The sequence below is a fragment of the Gossypium hirsutum genome, chromosome A06 (genome assembly GCF_007990345.1).
Source record: "Gossypium hirsutum isolate 1008001.06 chromosome A06, Gossypium_hirsutum_v2.1, whole genome shotgun sequence".
Taxonomy (NCBI): Eukaryota; Viridiplantae; Streptophyta; class Magnoliopsida; order Malvales; family Malvaceae; genus Gossypium; species Gossypium hirsutum.
The window spans coordinates 126,875,873-126,901,344 of NC_053429.1; the positions used below are offsets into that span (position 1 = coordinate 126,875,873).

Genomic DNA, 25,472 nt, shown 5'->3' on the forward strand with positions numbered 1-25,472 from the left:
CACCTTAAAAAAATTGATTTTGGATTGCTCTTTTCTTTTTTACAATATGCGTGTATATTCCCTTGCTATTTTATTCATTAAAAGAAACAAGAAAAGACCCCCCGTTATAATCCAAGTCCCAATGGCTTTATACAAAAAACTTTGTTCCTATTCTTTTGCTTGCTGTTTTGCTGTGCTATTTTTTGTCTTTTTTTTACAGGTACGGAGGCCAGTTGGCGCGGTGGTACGTGGTGCTCGGTGTGGGGTGGTGCGTGAAGGCCGTACGGAGGAGCGCTGGAGGCTGTACGAGGGTTGGCTGCGGCGCATCTAAAAAACCTAGGGTTTCTATTTGCTAAGGAATTTTTGGCCGTTTGGGCCTTGGGCGTTTGGGTCTAGGTTTGGGCTAGGGTATTAATTTGGGCTTTGGACTAGTTATTGGGCCAAAGTCTGTAAATAGACATTTAATGGGCTGTTAACATTTATATTTGATTTTAATTCATTTTGTATTTTGGTTCTTCCTTGGGCCCGGGCAAATTGGCCTGTTTACAACATAAATTTCACTTCTATTAAAAATATATAAAAACGTTAATTGCACTTAACATCCCCAAACTATGATTTTCATTTAAATTTGGTCCTCAAACTTCAAAACATTCTATAATACCCTCCAACTATCAATGTTATATCAATTAGGTCCTTTTTATTATTAAAACCGTTAGTTTACTCTCAAATCTTACATGACATAATTTAAAATGAAAAATTTAAAGACAAGTAAAACATTCCTGCATAACGTTTAAAAGTGAAAATTAAAAACAGAGTAAAACTAAAAAAAAAGAGTGAACGATAAAACTTTTGTAAAAGTTTCAAAAATCTCAAAGTAAATGGTTTTACAATATTCATTTTTCTTAAAATTTTTCATTTTAAGTTATGTCACATTAGATCCGACATCTCATTTAACAGTTAAACTAATAATTTTAGTAATAGATGGACCATATCGATATAACATCGATAATTTAGGGATATAATTGAAATATTTTAAAGTTTAGAGACTAGTTTAGAAGGAAGGTTATAGTTTGAGTTGCATGGGGAAATTAACTCTATAAAAAATGTTTTCTTAAATTTCCTTTAAAAGCCCAACTCTCAACTCGCTTTAGACATCCACGCCGCCAAACAAAGCCTTCTCCTCTCCTCCTCCTCCTCCCCTCCTTCCTTTGCTGTTCCTAAAGTTTCGTTCTCTTTTAGCTGCCTGAACGTCCTATTTTTTCCCTCTCTCGTGACTCGTAAGTTCTTTTAATACCCAGCGTCAATTTACTGCTCTTCATCTTCTTTCTCTTCTTGGAATATGATTACTGAATTGAATTTATTTTTTTTAAATTAAGGTTTAGGGTTATTTCTGTTGAATCAATTGCTCTTTTGAACGAATTATGTTAATGAATGTAGTGTTTACAATACATTAGTAAAAATAAAGAAATTGGGGTGATTGGGCACCCAAAGTTTTGGAATCGTACGATAGAATTAGGGACTTACCTGATATTATTTGGTAGAGTTTTGTTGGATGAGTTTTCCGGTAATGAAGAGTGTTGAGGGGATGCCGAATCCTTTAGAGAAGTTTGTGAAAGCGTCGTCCGTTTGGAGCTGACCGAGCCGACTGATCCATTTCATTGGTATTTTCCCTGGGTCGAGCTGAGGTATTGTCTCTCAACTCTATGGAGAGCCCGAGGTTTTGCCATTGGTAAGTGACTGTGGACCATGCATGGTCCATTCCAACGAGGCGTTCCCTCTCTCTATAGAGTTGGAAGACGACTCTGGCCTTGACTCCATGAAAATTCTGAGCTGTTGAGGGGTCTCCAAAAGGAATCGATCTCTCCTAAATGAAGTGCATAAAATTAGATTATGGAACCTGTGTAGGGTAAATTATAGGAAACAATCATCGTTTACACTGAACCTTCCTCTTTGTTTGCTCTGAAACATTCATCTAATAGTTGTACTTGACATATAGTAGGACATGGATATCAATGTATGTTTCTCCAACTATATTTGAGAACATTAAAACAAAAAAAGTTTTGGGGTATTTGTTCATTTAAATTTGACTTGTGTGAAAACCTCTTTGACCTTTGAGCAGGTTCATCAGGAAAAACTTGTTCGAGTGAGCATCAATGGATCCACAACCTGAACCTGTTACCTATATCTGTGGAGGTTAGTATTATATAGCCTCTTCGCTCTTAAATAAACCCTGAGTTTTGGGAAAGTCTTTTGATTTTTTGTTCTTTTTGGGGTGATGTTATAAAGACTGTGGGCAAGAGAACACATTGAAGCATGGAGATGTGATACAATGCCGGGAATGTGGTTATCGCATTCTTTACAAGAAGCGAACCCGAAGAAGTAATGTTCCTTTCTCACTACTTTTGTCCTTTTCCTTAATTTTACTATTTTTTATAGTAATATTTGTAATGATTTATTGTATTTCATTGCTTATTTGTGTCATTATCAAGAATGAATTTAGGATATATTTTAAAAGTTCTTTTTTTCAAGGATCAGGAACAGAATAGAACCATAGTCGGCACTAAATTTAACTTAGGTGAAACAAAATGTGATATGAGATTATTGTTCCGATATTTGACAGTGTTGAACCGAATGCAACTTTTTTCCGGTAATTATGAACTAGATTCAAATAACTTAAAATTTTAGGATCACTCCTCTTATATTAATCCAAAATCTCTCATCCTGAAATTAAACAAATTGAGAGACATCAAGATTGCATGTCAAAGACAATCACATTATGGTCTTCATTCTCTTTTTCCTTTGCTTTTTATACTTTGTGAGAACACACCATTATCAGATATTCAACCGGGACAATATCAAGTATCAACCTTCATCAATCTACATTGATTGTCCATTAGAACTTAATGATTCTCCTCTTTGCTATTGTGAACTTACAGTATCCCAGAGACCTACCAAACATAAAACTTTTGATGCATATTAGACCATACACAAGTTTTCTTTTTTGGCGTGCTTGTGCGTGTATCCGTTTAATGTTTGGGTATTTTTTATTAAGTTTCTTGTTAATGCTCGGGATGTGTTCTTTGTTGCCTAATGTTTAGCAATAGGCCCTCAAGTGTGATGTTTCAATTCTACAATTTTATTCTAGCTAAAAGCAGATCTATAGCTTTGTTTAACCTGCGAAACGAATTTCCTCATGGTCCTTTTCACATCTCGAAGAGAGATAAACTTGCTATTTCTTTCATTATTTTGACAATTAATGTTGTAAAACCTTGTGTTTTCTGCAGTTGTTCAGTATGAAGCTCGCTGAAAGTGGTGTTTGGAGAAGGGGAGGGTATGAGCAAACAATCTCTTAGTCAGTAGTTATGTGTTTTGTATATGGTTGATTATATTAAGTGTGGATAGTGAGGATTTGAACACTTAAGTTCTGTCCATGGATGCTTTGCCTAGCAACCTAAGTGATGTCTATTGATTTAGAACATCAAAAACAAGTTCATACGTTTAAAGAACTGTGTATGTTATGTTTCTTATTGTGACTGCTTTTAAGTGATTTCTGGTTCAATGGTGAACTTTTAAATCTTTAATTATATATTTTTAAGTTTTGGATTTGATGTTTGGTTGATAGAAATATGTGAATGGTATAAAGGTTGTTAAATCATCTTTTGTGGGTGAAATGTGCTGTTCTTGGTAAAATTTGGCACGGTCTTTTTCTCTTGAGATGTAAAAGTTTAAAATCTGGTATTAGTCCTTGTATTGTTATGTTTAAGTCACAAATTTAGTTTTTATATTTTAATTTGGTCATTTTTAGTTGTAGTTTTGGAATTTTGAGATTTCAGTCTTGATTCTAAGATTGTCGAATTCTATTGTTTTTAAAATTTATGCCATAGATATATATGTGTAACGTGATGTCACTTTATTGTTTTTACATGGTATTCAAAAAACAATTTGAGGATTAAAAATATCAAATTGGAGACTTGCATAATCTAATGGATTTAATCATTATTGTTCATAATTAATTAATAGTGAAATTTGACTTTGAGTTGGTGAAATATGTTGGGATTAAACCAGTGTTGTATAATTCATTGAAGTGGTTATACATATACATAATTACATATATTTGCTTAATAATTGTTTTCCTTTGAGAAATGCCTTTTGTTTACTTTGTATTTTTTTGGTAGTTTAAGAGTTATTTTTTCTTTTGTTTTCTTATTCTAAATCACTGACATTCGGGTGTAAAAGTACAGTACTCCATCAGTCATTGTAGGCATAGTGCACTACACATCTTCTTCCAATAAATTTTTGTTTATTTTTATATATGTTGGTGGATCTACATTAATAATCACCTGCTTTTTTGATGATACGATCTCAAAATATATCGAAATTTCATGTTCAATCTTTAGAACTCTAATAATGTATAAGTTTAATTTCGCTGCAATTCCCCATTCTATATTACCTAATTTAGGTGCCTATTGATAGTATATCTACGTTTAAAATTGTCACGGATATAATTTTTAAGTGTTAAGACTTAAATATGTCTATAATCACTTCTCATTATTTTATTTCGTTTCATCCCATTTGTTTACTATATACTTTTTGAAAATTATATATATATTAATATATTTATGAACATAATTCTAGTTTATATCTAGTCTTTGAAATGCACTTCGAATTCTTGATTCAATAACAAAATGAAAGAGAGGTAAGATACGAAAAAGAAGGGTTAGGTGTATAGAATGCAAATATCATTGGATAGCTTATCGGTACGGTCCAAAAAACCTAGTTGACTATAGTTTAAATTTATTTATTTTTTTATAGTATATTTTGTTTTTATTACGTATTATTTTCCTTGGTTAACAATAATTGTAATTTTACCAATATCTATAGGTTCTTTACTTTTCTCTCTTCTTCGTAGAGGAAATAAGCAAATTAAGTGGTATACAATATGTATTTTTGAACTCCTAACAACTTATGGATTTTGCTATCATTTTCGATTGGACGATCAATTAATCCAGCTAGCAGGAGATTATAAATGGATAAATTTGTTTATTTTTACTGGAGATTGGGAATACCTATTAGTGGTTCAAGTTTCGTATGATCTCAAATATGATGAATGATGGTAATTTATGTATCATTGTCAAAGTTACAACAACTGTATCTTTATTATGAGTGTGAAATACACACACAAAAAAAAAATGTATTCTCAACTAATGAATGAATGCAATAAACATGAAGAAAAAAAGGGAGTAGGCGAGAAATGTATAGAACATGAATATAGTAGGACAATATTGCGTCATTTTGCTTTATAAATTTATTGTCATAATCACAATAAACACATAAATTTCATATTAAAATTAAAATAATTGTTTTTCAATATTTTTTAAAAATGATTTTTGAATCTGGGCTCCATGCAATTTGGGATTATCATTTCTTAAAATTGGATTGACTTTTCGTAGTGTCGAGACATACTCATATTGAATGGTAAACACTCTTCTCCACTTTTATGTTGGTTGCTATGAAAAAATCGAAATTATTTTATTTTTTCTAATAGCCATAATTGTGTACAAGATCTTGTGGACACAGGTTTTATTTGGGCGAGAGTTATACAATGTCGATTTTCAATTTGCTTCAACCTAATCCTATGGTCACTACTATGCATCGGTTGCTATTGGAGAGAGGATGGATTAAACTCAACACGGATGGGGCAGCGTCATCAAATAGTTCCAATGCATCTATTGGAGGATTGCTTAGAGATTCAGATGCAAATTGGTTGTGTAGTTACTCAATGATGCTCGTTAAGGACACGATATTTAGGATTGAAACAATATTTGTTTTAGAAGGACTACGCATAGCATGGGAGAAGGGATTCAAACAATTCGATCTAAGCAAAATAAATGCAGATCAGCTAAGCGAAAGCAATACTAGTGGAGATGACAAGATAAGTGAAACAAACGAGATAATTAGTATGATGGAGGAGATCAGGAGATGGGTGTGAAGGGGATGCCAAGGAGATTGAACTTTTGGTTGTATTTGGTATTCTTCATCCTTTGACTTCTTTGGCCGCCTCATACCATTAATGGTGGATTACTTTGTCTCAAGGTAATAATAAATAACTCTATTTTTGGCAAAACTATCTATCTACTATCTTCAGTCATTGATCATATTACAGAAATGACAATGTAGGGTTAGTTTATTATAGGTTGACCAATGCATGGAAGTAGCATATTTAATTATATTATAAATGGAGAAATTTCAGGAGAAAATACATGATATCAAGACCAGCAGGTAGCATTAATGGTTCCAACAGGAGCAGCCTTCTTCCTATTACTTGTCAACGACAATACCGTCCTATGGCTTTATATCAGCACCGCCACCACTGGAATGTGTACGGGAGCAATTACTTCTATATCTGTATCTTTAATGACGGAACTATTGGGGACGAAAAATTTTGGCGTCAACCATAACGTTTTGGTGGTCAACATTCCCATCGGATCCTTCCTCTTTGGTTACCTGGCAGCCATTGTTTATCACTAGGAAGTAAATGCAGAGGGGAAATATTTTGGCATGGAATGTTACAGGGGTACCCTTTCTTTTATTAGGACCTTCCTCGCCTTAATCCTTTATGCTCATAAGGGTAATAGAAGTTATTAGATTTTATTATTTGATATACATACAAGAAAAGCGATCTAGCCTTGTAAAATTTCTTTAGCGCTAATATTGATAAAGGAACAGCACCAGACTTAGGGCTCCTTTGGGAGACAGTTGCTTACGGTGAAGTACGTTTATTCTTGATTTTGGTACAATCACACCATATATACCCGTTTAGATGACAATAAATTTGGCTGACAAAAGATCTTCCAACGAACTAGTGATGAAGTTTTGGACTAGAGTGTCAAACACCGGTAAACAATAAGTAACTACGGTGTGTAATATTTTTACCACTTTATCCTATATATAGGTGTGAAAATAAGGTTTTTGTGAATCCAAATAAATAAATTTACAGATGTTATTATTATATAGTAATTAAATAAATTTTATTTATTTATTTATTTTGGTGTAAAGAAATAAATTAACCAATTATGCTATAAGCAGTTACAACCGAAAATTCAACTATACTATCAATCTCAAACTCATCACATAACTCCTCAAGAATTTTATCTAATACTTGTATCTTAGTATCTTTATCCAAAGCCATCTTAGCAAGTCTATCGGTAACCTTATTCTTATCTCTCGGAATATGCTTGAAGCACCACTATTCAACATTTTGCAAGCTCAAGTGAATTCTTCTTACCAAGGCTGACGGTGAGTTCTCCAAGTGATTAGCTTGCAGCGCTTTGACAACCTCCAGATTGTCTGTATGTACCAAAACATTCTTATGTCCCCTCTCTTGAATATTTGCCAATCTGTCAAGGACCCCCCTAAAGTTCAACCTTCAAAACTGAATAAATCCCCAAACAACGATTGTATCTGAGGATCCATTCTCCATTTTGTCCACAAATAACTCCACCAACACTAGCATAGCCAGACTCCCTCTTAATAGACTCATCAGTATAGAGATGCACCCACCCAACTCCATGCCAAGGAACGTCTGTAGTCTAAATCCAATCGCCTAGCCTGAACTCCCATATGAGGACACACAACAAAAACACTCAACAATTCTGAATGAAGGCGAGTTGTGTTTTTAATTACACTCATTTCGACTTCAATGCATTTTAGATTAGTCAAAATTTTAGGTTTATATTTCAGATTGGACTTAAACAAGCATAAAGTGTGTGAACAATGGTGAAGCCAGGAAGGCTGACAAAGGCTTGACATTTAAGTCCCTTTATAACTTATAAAATTTTAAATTAATAATGATAAAATTGTATTTTGACTCCCAAAAATGATAAAAATTTAATTTAATCTTTTAAAAATTATAAATATATAAGCTATTATAATGGTGAAATTATATTTTTACATAGTAAAAATATACAATTTAATTTCAACCTCAATAAAATTTTCTATCTTCACTCTGTACATTGATATCGTGTTTAAGTTCAACTCATATTTGACTTAACCCGACCAAATGATGAAACCTAATATTAAGCATGGATTGCTAAGCTGAAATGGGAGACTCATACCAATCACTTTATCAGCAATGTCAGCATACTTTGTTTGAAAAACTTAATCTACTTTATCAGTAGTGTTTCCGTCGGCAAGGTGAGTCAAACTTCCATCACCGGCCATGGATTTCAGCAAAAGATGTTGTATTCAAACCCGGTTGGTCGCTTAGTCGGCAAGTCACATAAAAATAATAAAGGTTAAAATAACCAAATGGTCCCTGTATTTTTCAAATATTAGGAATTAGTTTATTTATTTTTCAGATTTTAAAATTCTAATTAATTACAACATCTTTTTTAATTACATTATTATCAAATGAGTAATTTTTTTTATATTTCAAAATGTCAAAATAATAAATTTAACAAAAAAATTTAACTATATTAACAGGGACTATAGGCACATTTTAACAAAATAATTTTTGTTTCGTCAAAAAAGTTAGGGATATTATTTTAAGTGTTATGAAATTACAATTAATACTATTATGATGATACTTTTATTTTTTTTATATTTTTATATCATATTTAAATAAAACAATTATAAATTATAAATCTAATAATTGAACACGTATTCAATATAATATTAAAATATAAGTTCATTAACATTCTACTAATATTAATTTTTGAATAAATTTTAAATGATTATATTTTTTACATAAAATATTTTCTTTTATTCGCATTGTGGGTGTGACGGAATCTAGTTTATATAGAAGGGATTTACTTACAATAATAATTAAATTAATTTATTATGAACTATTGTTCTATTGATCCTCTTAGTTAAATGTTTTAAATGTACAAGTATGCAAGGGCGAAGTTAGAAATTTTTTTTGAAGGGAGTCGAAATTATATTGTAATTTTTACGATAGTAAAAATACAATTTCATCTTTTTAATAATTTATATCTTTATAAGTTTTAAAGGATTAAATTAAAAATTTATCATTTTTAAAGAGGTCAAAGTGTAATTTTACATTTTATGAGTAATTTTACATTTTATGGTGTGAGCCCCTACCAGCATCCCTAGTTAGCCCCTGCAAGTATGATTAAATGAATATAATGTGTTTGTTTTGATTTTTTTGAGTTAATTGTACTAAAATTTCCCAAACTATGATCTTAATTCTAAATTGGTCCCTAAACTTCAAATCAATCTAATTACATTCCTAAACTATCGAGGTTATATCAATTATGTTCTTTCGTTATTAAGATCGTCAATTTAAATGTTAAATGACACATTAGATCTTATGTGACATAATTTAAAATAAAAATTTTAAATAAATATTGTAAAAATAGATGTTTTTAAAATCTTAGTTTTGAAGTTTTCGAATTTTTTTACGGAAGTTTTATTATTCATTCATTTTTAGTTTTTACTTTTAAACGTTATGTGACAACATTCTATTTCTTTCAAATTTTCATTTTAAATTTAGCTGCATAAGATTTGACATGTTATTTAACAGTTAAATTAATAGTTTTAATAACAAAAGGATTTGATTGATATAAGATCGATAATTTAAGATGTAATTAAAATGTTTTGGAATTTAGGGACCAATTTAAAATAAAAATTATAATTTGAGAATGTCTAATGCAATTAACTCTTTTTAATACCACCTAAAGACGTTACCCTTGGTTCTGTTAGTAGTGGACCAAATAAATTTATTATTGCACGTGAATAACATGTGTTCTTTGTTTAAAGACATTACTCTTGGATTGCAAATGTGCATAATCTCTTTCAAGTCTTGCTAACAGTTTTTTAGTCCCTGAATTTTTCAATTAGGTCTATTTTGGTACCTGAATTTGATAATTAGGTCTATTTTAGTTCTTAAATTTGGATTTCATTAAAATTTGATAATGTGACGCTCTAAGGTTGTGTTATGTCATCACATGGAAATTTAAAAAAACAAAAAAATCAGGTGATGAAATGGCATAATCTCAAAGTGTCACGACATCGACTTGTTTATACTTGTCAAGTTTAGGGATCAAAATGAACTTTTTATTTCATTCATTATTATCAAAATTAATGTAACAAATGGTTATAAAATAAGCATAATGCAAAGTTTAGCCCTCAACGTTTACATTTTCTATCAATTTGGCCCTTTTCTTTTAGTCAAATTGTCTCTTTTTTTAACGAAAATATTGAATAAAACATTAATTTTTAACGATATTGGCATGGCTACCTGTGTGGTAGTCCATATGTACTTCATGCTGACATAACAATATTTGTCCCATATGTCACGTCAAAAAATAATTTAAAAATTATAATAAAATATTTAAAAAATTAGAATTCAAAAAGCATATATATATATATGTATATATATATTTTTAAAAAATAGCATGAAGTACAAGTGGATTGCAATGCGAGATGCTATGTTTAAAAAATTAATGTTTTAGTCAATATTGTCGTTAAAAAAATGGCATGAAGAAGACGTGAGTTCGAGTGCGTTCAAGTGCATTATCATCCTATTTATGGGTTACGGAGGAACTATGAATAGTTCTAGGCATTGTGTCACAAAGAACAGATATAATTAGAACCTATAATGAGATTGTTTAAAAAAATGGTTCATGTATACAAAAAAAAAAATTCATATTAAACACATACACGATTCGATGAGTTAAAAACTACAATAAAAAAAAATCTACCAATCACTATAAAGCAATGAATCACCAAAATTATAATCTACAACTGGCTTGAACTCATCGTTCCATTGTTGTTGTCCAAAGAATAATCCATCGCCATTATTAGGGTTTGAAAAGCTTAAAACTTGAGATGTTCCTTGATGATGATGATGATGATGATCACTTGTAAACGAAAATTGATTTAATTTTCCAGGAAAATTTTCAATTTCTTTCTCACCTAAAAACTCCAAGCTATTTTCTGATTCTTCAGTACTGCATGTTCTTGAATTAATTGCTGAAATATTTTGCACATTCCAATTAATATTAATATTATTATCATTTTTTTTATTATTGTTATTTTTCTTCTTGTTTTGCCAATCTAATGCATGTTTTCTGCATGTAACATCACGTTTAAAGATTCTGCATACTGTCCAAACTTCCTGCAAAAAATATTTTTATTGTTAATTCAATATTTCTATTATTCTATACTTTTTAATTAAATATCGAAATTACAATCACGATAAACACGACGAAAACAGGAAAAAAAAAACGGGTTTAATACTTGTTTGGGTTCTTGTACTATAGTGAAATTCTTGCTTTTGGGTCATTTTATATTTTTTTTTTGGTCGCTTTGTACCGTATTCTGTCCATCACGTTAGTTCTTGACTATTTTTTGTTTAAAAAAATTTATCTTTTGAGGCTGTTTAAGTCAATCAAGTGAGAACATGTGGAGAATAATGGAAGGGCTAAAATGAAATTTTCATTATAATACAAGGGCCAAAACACAATATTAAGCCTATTTGTCAAGGGTTGAATAGGTGGGATATTTTTTCAATGAAGTTTAAGTGATGGACGAAATGAAAGTGGGGAAGGAAAAAGTGATTCAAAGAGTTGAAATTTCACTATAGTATAGGGGTCAAAGTGAAATTTATATTATAGTATAGAGCTAACCTGTTTTGGCCCCTATATTATAGTGAAATTCCTGCTTTAACCGTTTTATTTATTTATCACTTTTTCTCTTTGCTTTTATTTCATCAATCACGTTAGCCCCTTGACTATTCCCGTTAAAAAAACACCATATAAAAGGACGAAATGAGAAAAAGTCAAGGGTCTAACGTGATAGACGAAATGGAAAAATAATCAAAGGAGCAATCGAGATGGACAAAATGAAAATAGAGGAAGCAAAGTGAAACCCCCCCCCAAAAAAAAAAAAGAAAAGAAAAAGGGTAAACTACAAAAGAGGTCATCTAACTATGAAAAGTTACAAAATGATCATTTAACTATTCAATTTTGTCTTTTTTAGTCACCAATTAGCTAACGTAAAAATGAAAAAACCCAAAAATCTAAGATAGTTGAATGACCAAAAAAGATAAAACTAAGTAGCTAAGTGACCATTTTGTAACTTTTCATAGTTGGGTGACTACTAATGTACCCAAAAACAGTAAAAGGACCAAAATAAAAATTTCACTACAGTAAAAGGACCAAAATAGATATTAAACCAAAAAGAAAGCAAAGCAAAGAAAGAGAAACACTGGTCTTACAGCTTCTTCAAAGTTGTCTTTGGCATGATTTTGATCAAGTGGGAGACGAAATTCGTGCATCATCCAATCAGTTTTAGTGCCTTTACCAGCACTTCCTTTATAATAAACCAACGATTTCTTCAAACCAATGATGGAGTTATTGTGGTATTCTCCGACACCATAGATTGGCTTGTCGATCCCAGTCGCTTTCCAAAACCCTGAAACTGTAACCCTGTTTGGTCTTATGCTGTTCTTGTACTTCCTCCCTCTCTTGCAAAAGAAATACCATTCTTTCTCTCCCACTGTGCTGCTGACTTTGCTAACCCCTGCAAAAATTTAATCCATAATCATTCTATATATTGTATGTGTGTATATACATGAAATCATAGGCGAAGCAAGAAAATTGCTTTGAAAAGTAGAGATGAATCATAAATTTTAGGTGCGTAATGCAATTTTACCATTATAATAACATGTAACTTCATAAAAATTTAAGGGTTAAATAACAAATCTACAGATCTACTTCATGAATTTTGCATGCAAAAAATTTGGATGTGTTGCATGCAAAAAATTTGGATGTGTGCAATGGAGAAGGATAGTTGTTGTAAATGCTTGTTTTGTTTTGTTCGCTCGACTTTTTAGAAGTTAAAGTATAATTTTACGATTATATTAATTTATGATTTGATAAAATTTAAAACGTATACATAGTAAATATATCATTGGAAGTGGCCAAGGCCACTCCTTGCTCCCTTATCTTTTCTTACTAAAATAGAAAATTTTTCATTTAAGTTCCTATCTTTATTTATAAAATTTTAAATTAGTATTAGTGAAATTGTACTTTGACATCATCAAAAATGATAAAATTTAATTTAATCTTTTAAAAATTATAAAGATATAAACTATTAAAATAGTATAAATATATTTTTACTATTGTAAACATATATACTTTAATTCCGGTCCCTCAAAAAATTTTATAATTTCACCCTGGAAATATAACACATTTAGATGTGCATAAACCTTAGCTTTTGATTATTATAATAGTAACGATGCAAATTAAATTAATTATTAAGTCAGAACATGAATATTTTCAACATGCATGCAAATGCAAATAAGATAATAGGTGGATAAAACAATCCCAACCCCCAAATAATTGAAGTAGAACCTTGTTCATATATTATATATATAGGGGCGGATTTAATAGGGTTGGCAAGGTTCTATCTTCTTAAAATGGAAAATTTTCATTTAGATTCTTTATAATTTATAAAAATTAAAATTAGTAATGATAAAATTACAATATTTTAATTTGTCCAAAATGATAAAAATTTGATTTAATCCTCTAAAAACTATAAAAAAATAGACTATTAAAATGACGAAATTATATTTTTATTATCATAAAAATATATAATTTAATTCCGACCCATATATATATACATGTATATATATACCCTTTAATCCATTTTCCTTATATGAAGCAAGAGGAAAAAAAATTTCAAAAAAAAAAAAGAAATGGAAAATCATACTTGGAAGATCCCAAGGATCAAATTTGTAGATATCAACATGCTTGATTAAATCAATGGTGAAGAGCTTCTTCTCCACTTTCCTCTTGAGATAAAACCCTACTAGTTCTTCATCTGTGGGATGAAATCTAAAACCAGGTAGCAATATATCTTCTTCTTCTTCTTCTGTATTACAACTTACTATTTTCTCCATCTCCACATCTTCCATTTTCTTCTCTTTTTATATATATATATTCTCTTTCTTTTTCTAGGGGTGTTTGCCTTATTATCACTTTGGGAATATAGAAGCATACCTTTATATAATGGTATGAAAATGGTATTGTTGCTTCTTTTGTTTTTTAGTCTAAGTCAGTCTTTGACTGAATACATATGGGGGGTTTGCTTGCTTGCTTTATTCTTCAATTCTTTATTTTATGTTAAACAACTTTTTTTTTAAAGAAAAATGAGGAAATTGTTTTCTTTTAAGAAGTAATGGTTTGTAATTATAAATAATAAATGTATTATGGAGGTCCTTGTACTAAAGTTAAATTGCATTTTGCTCTCTCAAAAATGGTTAGATTAGTTTCTTTACGTTAGATCAATTGATCTTTCTGTTAAAAATTGCATCCATTTCTATTATTAAAAACCACGCCATGCGTAATTAGTTATTCCGTCAGCAAAGTCAACTTTTAATTTTACCAGAAAGGACCAATTTGCTCTTTGATCGAATGCACAGGGATTAATTTACTCAAGTTTTTAGTAAAATAGACAAAATGCAATTTGTCTTTTAATACAGGAACCTCCATAATACTTTTACCGTTACATACACAATACATCCAAATCATTGTACATTGCATATGGTTTACATAAGGTTTGCTATTGTTATGGTTTAATTCGGGTAGGTAATCGAATTTTGGTTTAATTATGGTTTTAATCCTTAATTTATACTAAAAAATTAATATTTAACCTTTCTATTTTAATTTGGCATAATTTGATCTCTCTACTTTTTGTGTATATGTTACTATCATCATTAAAGTGATGATGTGGAATCTTCTTTTATTATTATTCAATCACACAAATTAGAATTATATAAAAATTCAATCGATTTGGACCTATTGATAGTAATATAAAAAAAATATCAGATTTTTTTTAACAATCTCGTTATAGGTTTTGATCATATCTGTTCTTTTTTATCACAATGCCTAAAACTACTTATAACTCCTCTCAAATTCATAAATAGGAAGATAATGCGTTTCAGCGCACCCGAACCCACGTCCTCGTATATTGACAACAATATTCATGTCAATCGACCTAAAACTCAATCCACATTAAACCTTGAATTTTAAATTTTGATGATGAATTAATTAATAGAAATCCAGTTGCTTCATGTTTTCTTTGTGATGAAATTTTGTGAACGTCAGTACCTAATCAACGAAGTATTATTATATTCTTATTCGCTTTGATCCAATTGATTTTTTATGAGTTTTACGTTAGACTCTTATATTATTAGATAAAATAATATTTAGTCCCTGAATTTGATTTTTTTTTAATTTGCTCTTTGAATTTTGATAGTTCGGTAAACTACATCCGAGGTCATTAAATTATTAGTATGTTTACGTTTTGGTTACCCGACTTTAAAAAGTTACAAAATAGTGATTAAACTATTCGAAAGTTTTCATTTAAATCACTAGGCTGTTAAATCATTGTTGTATGACTTTCTCTATTTGCACCATATTCATCAATCGAAAGCTCTCTTCTACAATTTAGTTTTTTTCATGGAATAACTTTGAACGTTAGGAATCTGATAACCAAAATCCAAATAGTTTTATTTTCTGATCTTCAACACTGACTGTCAAATCGACTTGGATTTAAGGTATGTGCTTCTATTCATCGATGGGTACTGATCCACCATGCTGATTGTCGAATCATCATTTGGAGCTCGCTACCTAGACTTTTTAAAAAAACGAAAAACTTAACGGCCTAACGACTTAAACCAAACTTTTGAATAGTTCAGTGACCATTTTATAACTTTTTAAAGTTGAGTGACCAAAACACAAACGTACTAATAGTTTAGTGACCTTCATTGTAGTTTATGCTTGATGGTTTACATTAGTCCCAAAACTTGACAAGTTTTCTTAATTTGATCCCTGAACTTCAATTCTGGTAAGGTATGATCCCGTGATACTCTCAGATTGTGCCACATCATTACTTGAATATTAGAAATATATATTTAAAGAAAAAACAACTAAGTACTAGGACCAACACCAAAAAAAATTAAAAAATCAAACTAGGAAAGTTTCCAAATTAGTCCCTTTGTAAATATAAACTCAATTTTTAAAGCATTGTCGGCAAAGGTGATGCCATGGACAGATGAAGCCCTTTTTTATGAAAAAAAATAATTATAGTTTTGTTCTCTAGCAACTATAATTAATTCAATTTAACCCCTTTTTTTAAAAAAATTGTTGACTTTTACTTAATTCAAAATTTTATAATTTCATTTTCATCCTACGAAATCTCTTCGTGTGTGTATATTGTAGCAGACCCTAAAAAAATTTTAACGTGGGATTGAGGTGTATATATAATATATGTATGACTAGTATAAATGTGAAAGTACTTTTTAAGTCCCTCTATTATAAGACTGAATCAATTTAGTCCTTTCATTCAATTTAATCATTGTACTACTACAAATAATAAAATAAGACCAAATTGTAATATAATTAACAATTATTGCTGAAAATGACATGAATTTTTATAGTTTAACTCCAAAAAAAAATGCCATTTGCAAAACCATTAAAACATTCAGAATATTAATTTTGTTAAACCGTAAATGTTAACTTCGTTGAAATTTAGTCTTATTTAATTCTTTTTATTACTACAAAGAATAAATCGATCCATTTAACCGTAGATGAATTTCAATAGATTTTTGTCATTTGATTGGAATCCCAAAAGCCATAAAAGTTTGAATACTTTTACAAAAAGTCATGATTTTTGTTTGAGTTTTGATTTTGTGCTGATCGATATGATACTGGTAACTTTAACTTTTCATTGAAAAATAAAAATTATTGTCGGGTTTGATTTCCGGTATTGGAAAAAAGCCGGTACGTTCGATATTAATAAATTTAACTTTTTGTCAAAAAATGAAAATTATTGGTTTGGGATGAAAATGAATTTGTGGTTTAAAGTGAGATAAGTGATTTTCAAATTAAAGCATAAAATTAGGATAAGATAATGTATTTGAAGTACACCAAGACATATCTAAAAGACAAAAAGATAAGATTAATCAAAGATTATTGTGGTCCCAAATAATAGAGATTGAATCAAATTAAGTTTTGTATTATTAAATATATCAATTTAGTCCTTATATAGTAAAAAAGAATCAAAAAAGTCTAAATTGTAACGAACTTAACATTTACTATATAAAAATGTGTTGAAAATTATTATTTTTTAATTGCAGTTCAATTCCAAATAAATAATTTCATTTACAGGACTATAAAAACTTTAAAAATATTAATTTGACCTTATCTGATTCTTTTTAGTAGTACAGGGACTAATTTTATCATGTCCTAAAGGGACCTTCTACTACATCCACTTCTTTCTCTCTCTCTCCCTCTCTCTAGTAGAGAATATGTTAAACATGTAAAGTTTGGGTGTAAATCATGATTTTCGAAACTGGATCAATTAGTCAAACCAATTGAATCGGAAACTGATTAAGGTTAGGTCGATTGACCCATGAACCGATTGAATTAGACTAAATTATTGGTTGAACTAATTTTTATTCTTAATAATTTTTTTATCGAACCAAACCAATAGCCTAAAATACGACCCATAAATATGTTTGTTATTATAATTATTTTTAAAATTTTTTGAAATATTTTTAAAATTCATATCTTCATGTTTATGTGATTATGTCAAAATATATATTAAAAAATGGACTAAGTCAAATAATATTTAAAAAAACATTTTTTATAGATAAAAAGAAAAAAAAAGAGAGAGAGAAAATGAGTAAAATTTTTTGTATGTACCTTTCTTTCTTTTTAAAATTTAAACCTTCTAAATGTGAAACATTGAAAATATTTACTCATTCAAATTAAATTAATAATTTTACTTTTAACTTTACCTCTATTTTCTTTTTCCTTTGCTTCTAAGAAAGAAGTTTAAGATTCTAGAATTAAATTATTGATATGACTCAATTAAAAAAAAAGATTTTTTTTATATCAAATCAAGTTTGAAGTTTGTACTTTTCTTATAGAAAAATAATAATTTAGAACTTCGTGTGTTAGCTTGATAGTCAAGGTGTTTATTACTCCAGGTGTAGCCTGAGTTCGAGTCGCGTTAGTCGTGTCGCTGTTAGGGCTTTTCTCTCTTATTGTAATTTACAAAAAAAAATTAATTATGTTTATTATAGGTACTAATCATATTTTTTTTTGACACAATGTTTAAAATCACCTATAACCCTTCCAGGGTCGAAATCAGAAAATTTTTTTAGGGGGGCCGAAATTAAATTGTAATTTTTACAATAGAAAAATTGTAATTCCACCATTTTGATAAACTATATCTTTATAAATTTTAAATGATTAAATCAAATTTTTATATTTTTAAGGGGACAAAGTGTAATTTTACTTTTACTAAATCAAAATTTTAAAATTTTTAAAGGGGCCATATGAATTTTTTTCATTTTAGGGGGCCAGGGGCCCCTATCGACCCCCCTAGTTTCGCCACTAAACCCTTCTCTACAGGTGCTCACGAGGTTTGAGTCGAATCTAAGCATAATATTAATATACTTTATACTTGCCTAAGCTCGACTCAACTCAAAATATGAACTTAAAATTTTGCCCAAACCCGCCTATATTTACAAAAGACTAACCCAAGTCTATTTTAAGGTTGCCCATATTGTTTTTTTAAAAAATATTTAATAAATTTATACATATTTTATTTATTGAATTTTTTTATATAGTCATTTCAACATTATTTTGATGTTTATATTAGAATAGTATTATATATTTAGTATATGTTTATTTTTTAATATGTTTTAAATTACATAATATATAAAATTATTATAAACGTAAAAATGGGTCGAGGCTGAATATTTTTATCCAAACCCTTTCAAATTTCAGGCAGGCCTTCAAGCCTAGGCAGATAGCTCGACTCATGAACAAGTTAACTCTTCTTCAACCTATAAATAGAAAGATAATACGCTTCAACACATTCAAACCCACGTTCACACCAATCAAACTAAGACTCAATCAAGTATACTTATGATTATTTAACTTTTACTTGCATGCATAATATTCAATTTATTATATAATATAAAAAAAAACAAAGGCAATAGACAAAAGAATTCTTGTCATAGATATAAATGTTTAATTTTTTTTATATAAAACGTGTTTTTTTAAAAAAATATATACATTTTTATAAATATCAATGAACAATTATTAGCACCCAAAGGTCAAATGTTAAGAAAGAAAAAAAAATTAGCAAAGCCATGTGTTAAATTAAAAAATAATTAATGAATTAAATATTAAAATGTAATTATTTAATTACTTTTACGTTCAAACTATTGAAGAAAAACAACAAAAAGGTTTTATTAAATAAAATAATTAGTAATTAATGAAGCTTTGCCAATAAAAGTCTCAGTGTCAAGTCTCATTTATGGGTCCCATTGAATTTGTCATCTTTTAGTGATATTTTTTTTGTGCAAAAAAATATGATAAAAGCTTTCAATGAAGTAAATGTTAAATATATTATATATATTTTTTAAAAATAATTAATTAAAATATTTAAAATAAGGATAAATTATCAAAACAGTCACTTTTGTTTACTTCAAGTTACATTTTAGTCATTCACGTTATCGCGTTGTAACGTTTTAGTCACTTAGTCGTTAATTATTGTTAACGGTGTAACGGTAAACTGATGTGACACGTTGAATTATCATTTCAAATAAAAAATTTATAATTTTCTAGTCGAGTTAAAGTTTATAATCGAGTTAGGTTCTTTTGAAATAGGATTTCGGGACGAATAGAGGTGGTTTAAATTTTTAATTAATCGGTACCGTGAAATAATTATCAAAATGTTTTTTATATATATAGTATAAATTTATATATATGATAATAATTTTTAATAATATTATTAAAAATGATAAAAAAGAAAAATAATTATTTTGTATTGATAAAAATATTTTTAAAAAGACTATGACATATTGGATTAAGTCAGCATGTGGTGTAGCTTTAATTTCTCGAGTCAAATCCAAAATAAAAAAATTAATATTTAATTTCAAATCGAAATCGAATTATGCTAAAGATATATCATATCGGAGTCATGGCTGACGAAAATTTGTCTCACCCTATCTTATTGCCATCTCTATTTCAAACTTCACTCGGTAAGAGAAAATGGGAACAAATAGGGGAAGGATTTTTATTTTTTTAATAATTTCATTATAGATTTTGATCGTATCTGCTTTTTTTAACACAATGTTTAGAATTACTCATAACTCGTCTCCAACCTTTAAATAAGAGGATAATACGCTTCAGTACACTGATAATAATACCCATATCAATCGAGTTAAGACACAATCGATTTTATTTTGTATTTTTAAAACTTGAAGAAATGACAAAAATATTTCCCAATCATCCCCTCACTGATTCTAACAAATGATTTTTTTTTTCTTTGAGTCTAAAAAGGCTTACAATCAAACGCAAATATGTCAAAGTATTTTGTTTATAATAAGAAACAATGGAAAAAATTTTCCAAGTTCAAACTGACATAGAACTTTGATATGACACATAAATGTGAATGGAAGATGTATTATTTATGTCGAGTGAATTTTAGTTTAATTAGTATCGGTGTCAGTGTAAAAAGATGTGGATTTAAGTGCGTCGAAGCGTATTATCCTCCTATTTAAGGGTTGGGGAGGGGTTATGAGTAGTTCTACAGATTATATAAAAAATAGTAGAAAAATTAGACTCTACTATCATGAGAACTGTGAAATCATTTTAAATCAACAATTAAAATAAAAAGAGAAAAAAAATACATATCAACCTATCGTTAATTATGCCATGTAAGATTTACATTAAGAAAAGTGAGTTTACATTTTAACCAATTCAATTGATTTTAATACTAAAGAAGAGAAATTGATTTATAGAAGAAAAAAAACAACGTATTTGGTAACCGATTAAATGACTACAATCTCATCATTTTTATCTTTTAACTACAATCGTTGATTTAAAAACGATCCCACAATATCTCACCTTATAGGTTACCATAATTTTTACAGTAAAAGTACTATGAAGACCCTTATACTAGAAATCAGACTACATTTTGCACCATTTACTGAAAAAAATAGACAAATCAATCCATGTACATTAGATCAAAAATTAAACTGGTCATTTCTACTATTAAAAACTAGCATCACAGATAAAATAACCAGACAGTTAAACATTACATGCCCTGTGTATCTTATACTAAAATTTTTAACAAAAAAATTAATTTTTTAATTTTTTAAATAAAAAAAGTAAATTATAATCCGACTCTTAAACCAATGACCTCTACACTGTTCTTGCCTAATATGGACACTAATTCCAAGAATATTTTCTCCATGCCAAAAAGATATTAGAATGGACCTACCAACCAAAACACAAGGTCTGAAATCATGACTTTTGTATAATTATATTTATTGTGCCGTCTTTGTTTGACCACACATAAGTATTTCTAATAATAAAATATTAGCTATTGGTTTTTAGTAAATTAATGAACCCCCCAACAATAATTTTTATGTGACGTGAAACCTTTTGTCTAGATTGAATAATTCACATATTTTTATCTTTTTTTGGAACCAAACATATTTTTATTATGTTTGCATATTTTGTATATTTATAAATTGAATTTAGAGATTCAACTAAATATTAATTGGTCCAGCCCGAAGGCCTGTCTGAAAAGTAAAGATTTAAACAAAAATATAAATCTAAAAAATAGACTTTAGACAAAAATATAAAACTCATTTTCTAAACGGCTTGGTCTTCAGGTAAACTTTTTTTTAATTCAGTTTCAACCTGTATTATGATTTTATTGTTTTGCTATCATTTCGTTATTTTATTGTTACTGTTTGGATATTATATAATTCTTATTTTATGATTAATTTTGCTACTATTTTAGAGATATTTGCTTACTAAGTTGCACTTATTTTATGATTATTTAATTTAATTTTTTTATTTGTTGGGAAATATTTATTTTAATATTTTGTGTGTTTGATGTATTATATTTTTAGTTTTTTTATATAAAGTATTTTAATACAGACAGGTCGAATCAGGTTTGGGCAAAATTATAATAGGATTGTTGAATATAATTAAAATTTATTGAGTTATTGAATATTTTTAACATATTAAATGTAATTTATGTAGAAAAAATTGTTCAAAAAATTGATTAAGAGGGGCTTTTGCATAAATCCCACCTTCAAATTAAGCCCAATTCAAGTTTTATGAACCAGTTTAAGCCCAAATTTTGATTTGGAAAAATTTTAGAAATTGAGGCCAACTCTAGTAATTATTGATGTTTTCGATTTTTTTTTATAAATGAAAAATAAATTTAGAGAGCTTTCTTCTCATTTGAGATTCGATTTTAAATATTAAGAAAATGTGTCAAATTTAAATAAATATTTAACCAGTATTAGTAACAGTAGGCTTAAAAGCTCACACTTTCTCTTTCCCCTGTTATTAATGGGGTATCCCGGTGCGAGAACCTAACGTGCTTAGGTTAGGCTCACTGACTTTCCCTTTACTTTCCCAATTTTACCTAATCTTTCGACGACTTTAGTGCCCTTGCTTAAGTTACAAACTTGAGCTACCAAGTTCGGCAATTAATGATCGTATAATCCCACTATTTAACTACATATCGTTTGGGTTTTCTTAGTGATGTGGGATGCGAGTTAGACTCCATTTAAAATTTGCATTAATCTTTATATTTTGTGAAAGTTATAGGTTTAGTTGTATATTTTAATTTGATTAATTTTAATTTTTGTATTTTTTAAATTGGACAATTTTAATGCTAACTCAAATGATAACAGTTAAATTTAATAGTTAAATTCAATTATTAATCTTGCACCAAGGGGAGAAGCCAAAACAATTTTTTAGGAGGCCGAATGAAATTTTAATTTTTTATAGTTTATATATTTATAATTTTTAAAGGATTAAATCTAATTTTTATAATTTTAAGGAGGGCCAAAATATAATTTTACATTTACTAATTTAAAATTTTAAAAAAATTAAAGAGCTTAAATAGAAATTTTTTATTTTAGGGGGTCGAGGCCCCTGCCAGCCCCTTAGATTCGCCTCTACTTGTAACATGCATATAATTGTAGATTTTAGCCCATATTTCTCAATTGGACCATTCTAAATCCCATGTTTTTAGAATTTTGAAATTTCAATCTTGTACAAATAACCGTCTACATTACAATCAATTGAACAGCTATTTTAAAATTTAAAAAATATAAAGACAAAAATGACTAAATTAAAATATTGGGGTTAAATTTATAACTTTTGTAAAGTAGATGGACCAGTCCACAAACTTGAGCTACCAAGTTCGGCAATTAATGTTCTTATAATTTGAGTTTTCTTATTGACGTGGAAAAATTAATAAAATATTAAACTAATATTTTATATATTTTTATAAGGAAAATATTTGATATCCTATTAGTAGAGGTTGCAAACATCACAAACAAGGTCAAGGGATAAAGGTGCTCATCGGTCGGGTTCGGGTCGGGCTTAAGTATGATATTAACATATTTTATGCTTGCCCAAACCCAGCCCTGCTCGAAAAATAAGCTTAAAATTTTACCCAAACCCACCCTTATTTGCAAAAGACTAACACAAACTCATTTTAGGTTCACTCAATTTTTTTTAAATACTCATATTATATTATTTTAATATTTAATAATTTTATATATTTTTTATTTATTGAAAGTTTTTATATAGTTATATTAACATTATTTTAATATTTACATTAGAGTAGTATTATATATTTAGTATAGTTTAATTTTTAATATGTTTTAAAGTACATAATATATAAATATAAAAATAACCTAATATAAAATATTATAAATTTTAAAATAGACCGGGCTGGGCACAGGCCTTGAATGTTCAAGCCCAACCCATATTTTAAATGAGTCTAATTTTTTTGCCCAAGCTCATTTTTCGAACATAATATTTTTATCCAAACTCTCCCAAATTTCAAGTAAGCCTTCAGGCCTGGATAGGCAGCCTAACCCATAACCAGGTCTATCAGAGGATAACAAATATCTTATACGGGTATAATAAAATATTAAATAAATAAATATAAAAAAGGGGATACATGACAATTTCTTAAAGCTGCTTGTGGAATAAAAAAATGCATTATCAGTGTACCAAATGTAACACCCCTTACCCGTATCCAACACCGGAATAGGGTACGAGGCATTACCAAAACACATACACTTGTAAACGTATTTAACCGAGTTATAAAATTTCATCAAAATTAAAACTTTCAAAAATAATTAACATGTTTCTATAACTTTTCACAATATATCCTCAAAATATTATAATCATAATAATTAGGGCCTGCGAGACCCGATACATACTCATGCAATTTAATGCTTCATTTCCATTTCATTCAATTCGCAATTTCTCATGCTCATAATTTAAATCATATCACTAGAAATTTCCATTTAATTCACGTACAATTCAATGACATCAAATTCAAAACTAATACGTATTTACCATTTAACTCAATGTTTATTGATTATACCATTCAATAACACATTTATGAAATTCTCAATTTAGCAATGAAAATATCACTTTAGTTTGAATAACAACATCGTCCTGATATAAATACACTACCACTTATCCATTTACTTTAATTCTTTTGGGCCCATTTGTCACTTACCATCCTTAATCAAATTAGGGAACGGTCACGGAAAATTGAGTACTTCACTTTCACTTTGCCATAGTATAACTATGGTCTTACGTATGATCACTTATCACTTGTCCCTTGATCAGATAAGTGTAGCCACTTATCACTTTGTTTCTTGATCAGATAAGTGTAGCCACTTATCACTTTGTCTCTTGATCAGATAAGTGTAGCTAAAGCTATCACTTATCACTTTATCTCTTGATCAGATAAGTATAGCCGAAGCTATCACTTATCACTTTTCACTTGTCACTTGATCAGATAAGTGTAGCCGAAGCTATCACTTATCACTTTCCACTTGTCACTTGATCAGATAAGTGTAGCTGAAGCTATCACTTATCACTTTGTCACTTGATCAGATAAGTATAGCCGAAGCTATAACTTATCACTTTATCACTTGATCAGATAAGTATAGCCGAAGCTATTACTTATCACTTTCCACTTGTCACTTGATCAGATAAGTGTAGCTAAAGCTACCACTTATCACTTTATCACTTGATCAGAAGTACTCAAATCCGGCGTTCCGCTCAATTTGATCATTTATTCATATATCAGGCTTACCAACATATGTTAATTCATAAACCATTCATGGTATTATTTCATGCCAAATCATATACTGAATATACCATACACACATACTATGAAACTTTATTTTCAATACATGAGCTTAAACCATGACCAATAATGCACAAAAATAAGCATCATTCATATTTTATCGTTTATGAGTTATAATCAAACATATGACCATTTATACACGAATCATTCATATATTTCCCAATTTTCCTCCTCCTCCTCTCCATTCCACATCCTTAATGTGTATAACACACTTAAACAACATTAACCATAATTTC

At 29.0% G+C, this 25,472-nt stretch overlaps 2 protein-coding genes and 1 long non-coding RNA gene across 5 annotated transcripts; 2 read left to right on the forward strand and 1 right to left on the reverse strand.

The window, feature by feature from the left end:
* The first annotated feature begins 1,037 nt into the window (after positions 1-1,037).
* On the forward strand, positions 1,038-3,538 carry LOC107960277 (DNA-directed RNA polymerases II, IV and V subunit 12). Its single transcript, XM_016896587.2, has 4 exons — positions 1,038-1,256; positions 2,099-2,172; positions 2,266-2,358; positions 3,264-3,538. Exons 2-4 carry the CDS (start codon positions 2,133-2,135, stop codon positions 3,284-3,286), a joined length of 156 nt encoding a protein of 51 aa, XP_016752076.1. The 5' UTR covers positions 1,038-1,256; positions 2,099-2,132; the 3' UTR covers positions 3,287-3,538.
* A 1,586-nt stretch (positions 3,539-5,124) lies between these two features.
* On the forward strand, positions 5,125-6,988 carry LOC121230848 (uncharacterized). Of its 2 annotated transcripts, none has more exons than XR_005928982.1 (3): positions 5,125-5,454; positions 5,542-6,072; positions 6,230-6,988. It is a non-coding gene; the product is annotated as an uncharacterized lncRNA (long non-coding RNA). The 2 variants fall into 2 exon arrangements; XR_005928983.1 differs by having other exon boundaries at positions 5,557-6,072.
* Positions 6,989-10,603: 3,615 nt separating this feature from the next.
* Positions 10,604-13,979, reverse strand: LOC121202880 (transcription factor JUNGBRUNNEN 1). Of its 2 annotated transcripts, none has more exons than XM_016896586.2 (3): positions 13,714-13,979; positions 12,218-12,522; positions 10,604-11,112 (listed from the first exon to the last, which is right to left on the reverse strand). In XM_016896586.2, exons 1-3 carry the CDS (start codon positions 13,916-13,918, stop codon positions 11,056-11,058), a joined length of 567 nt encoding a protein of 188 aa, XP_016752075.2. In that variant the 5' UTR covers positions 13,919-13,979; the 3' UTR covers positions 10,604-11,055. The 2 variants fall into 2 exon arrangements, with proteins under 2 accessions (XP_016752075.2, XP_040972287.1); XM_041116353.1 differs by having other exon boundaries at positions 10,604-11,116.
* Positions 13,980-25,472: the final 11,493 nt, after the last annotated feature.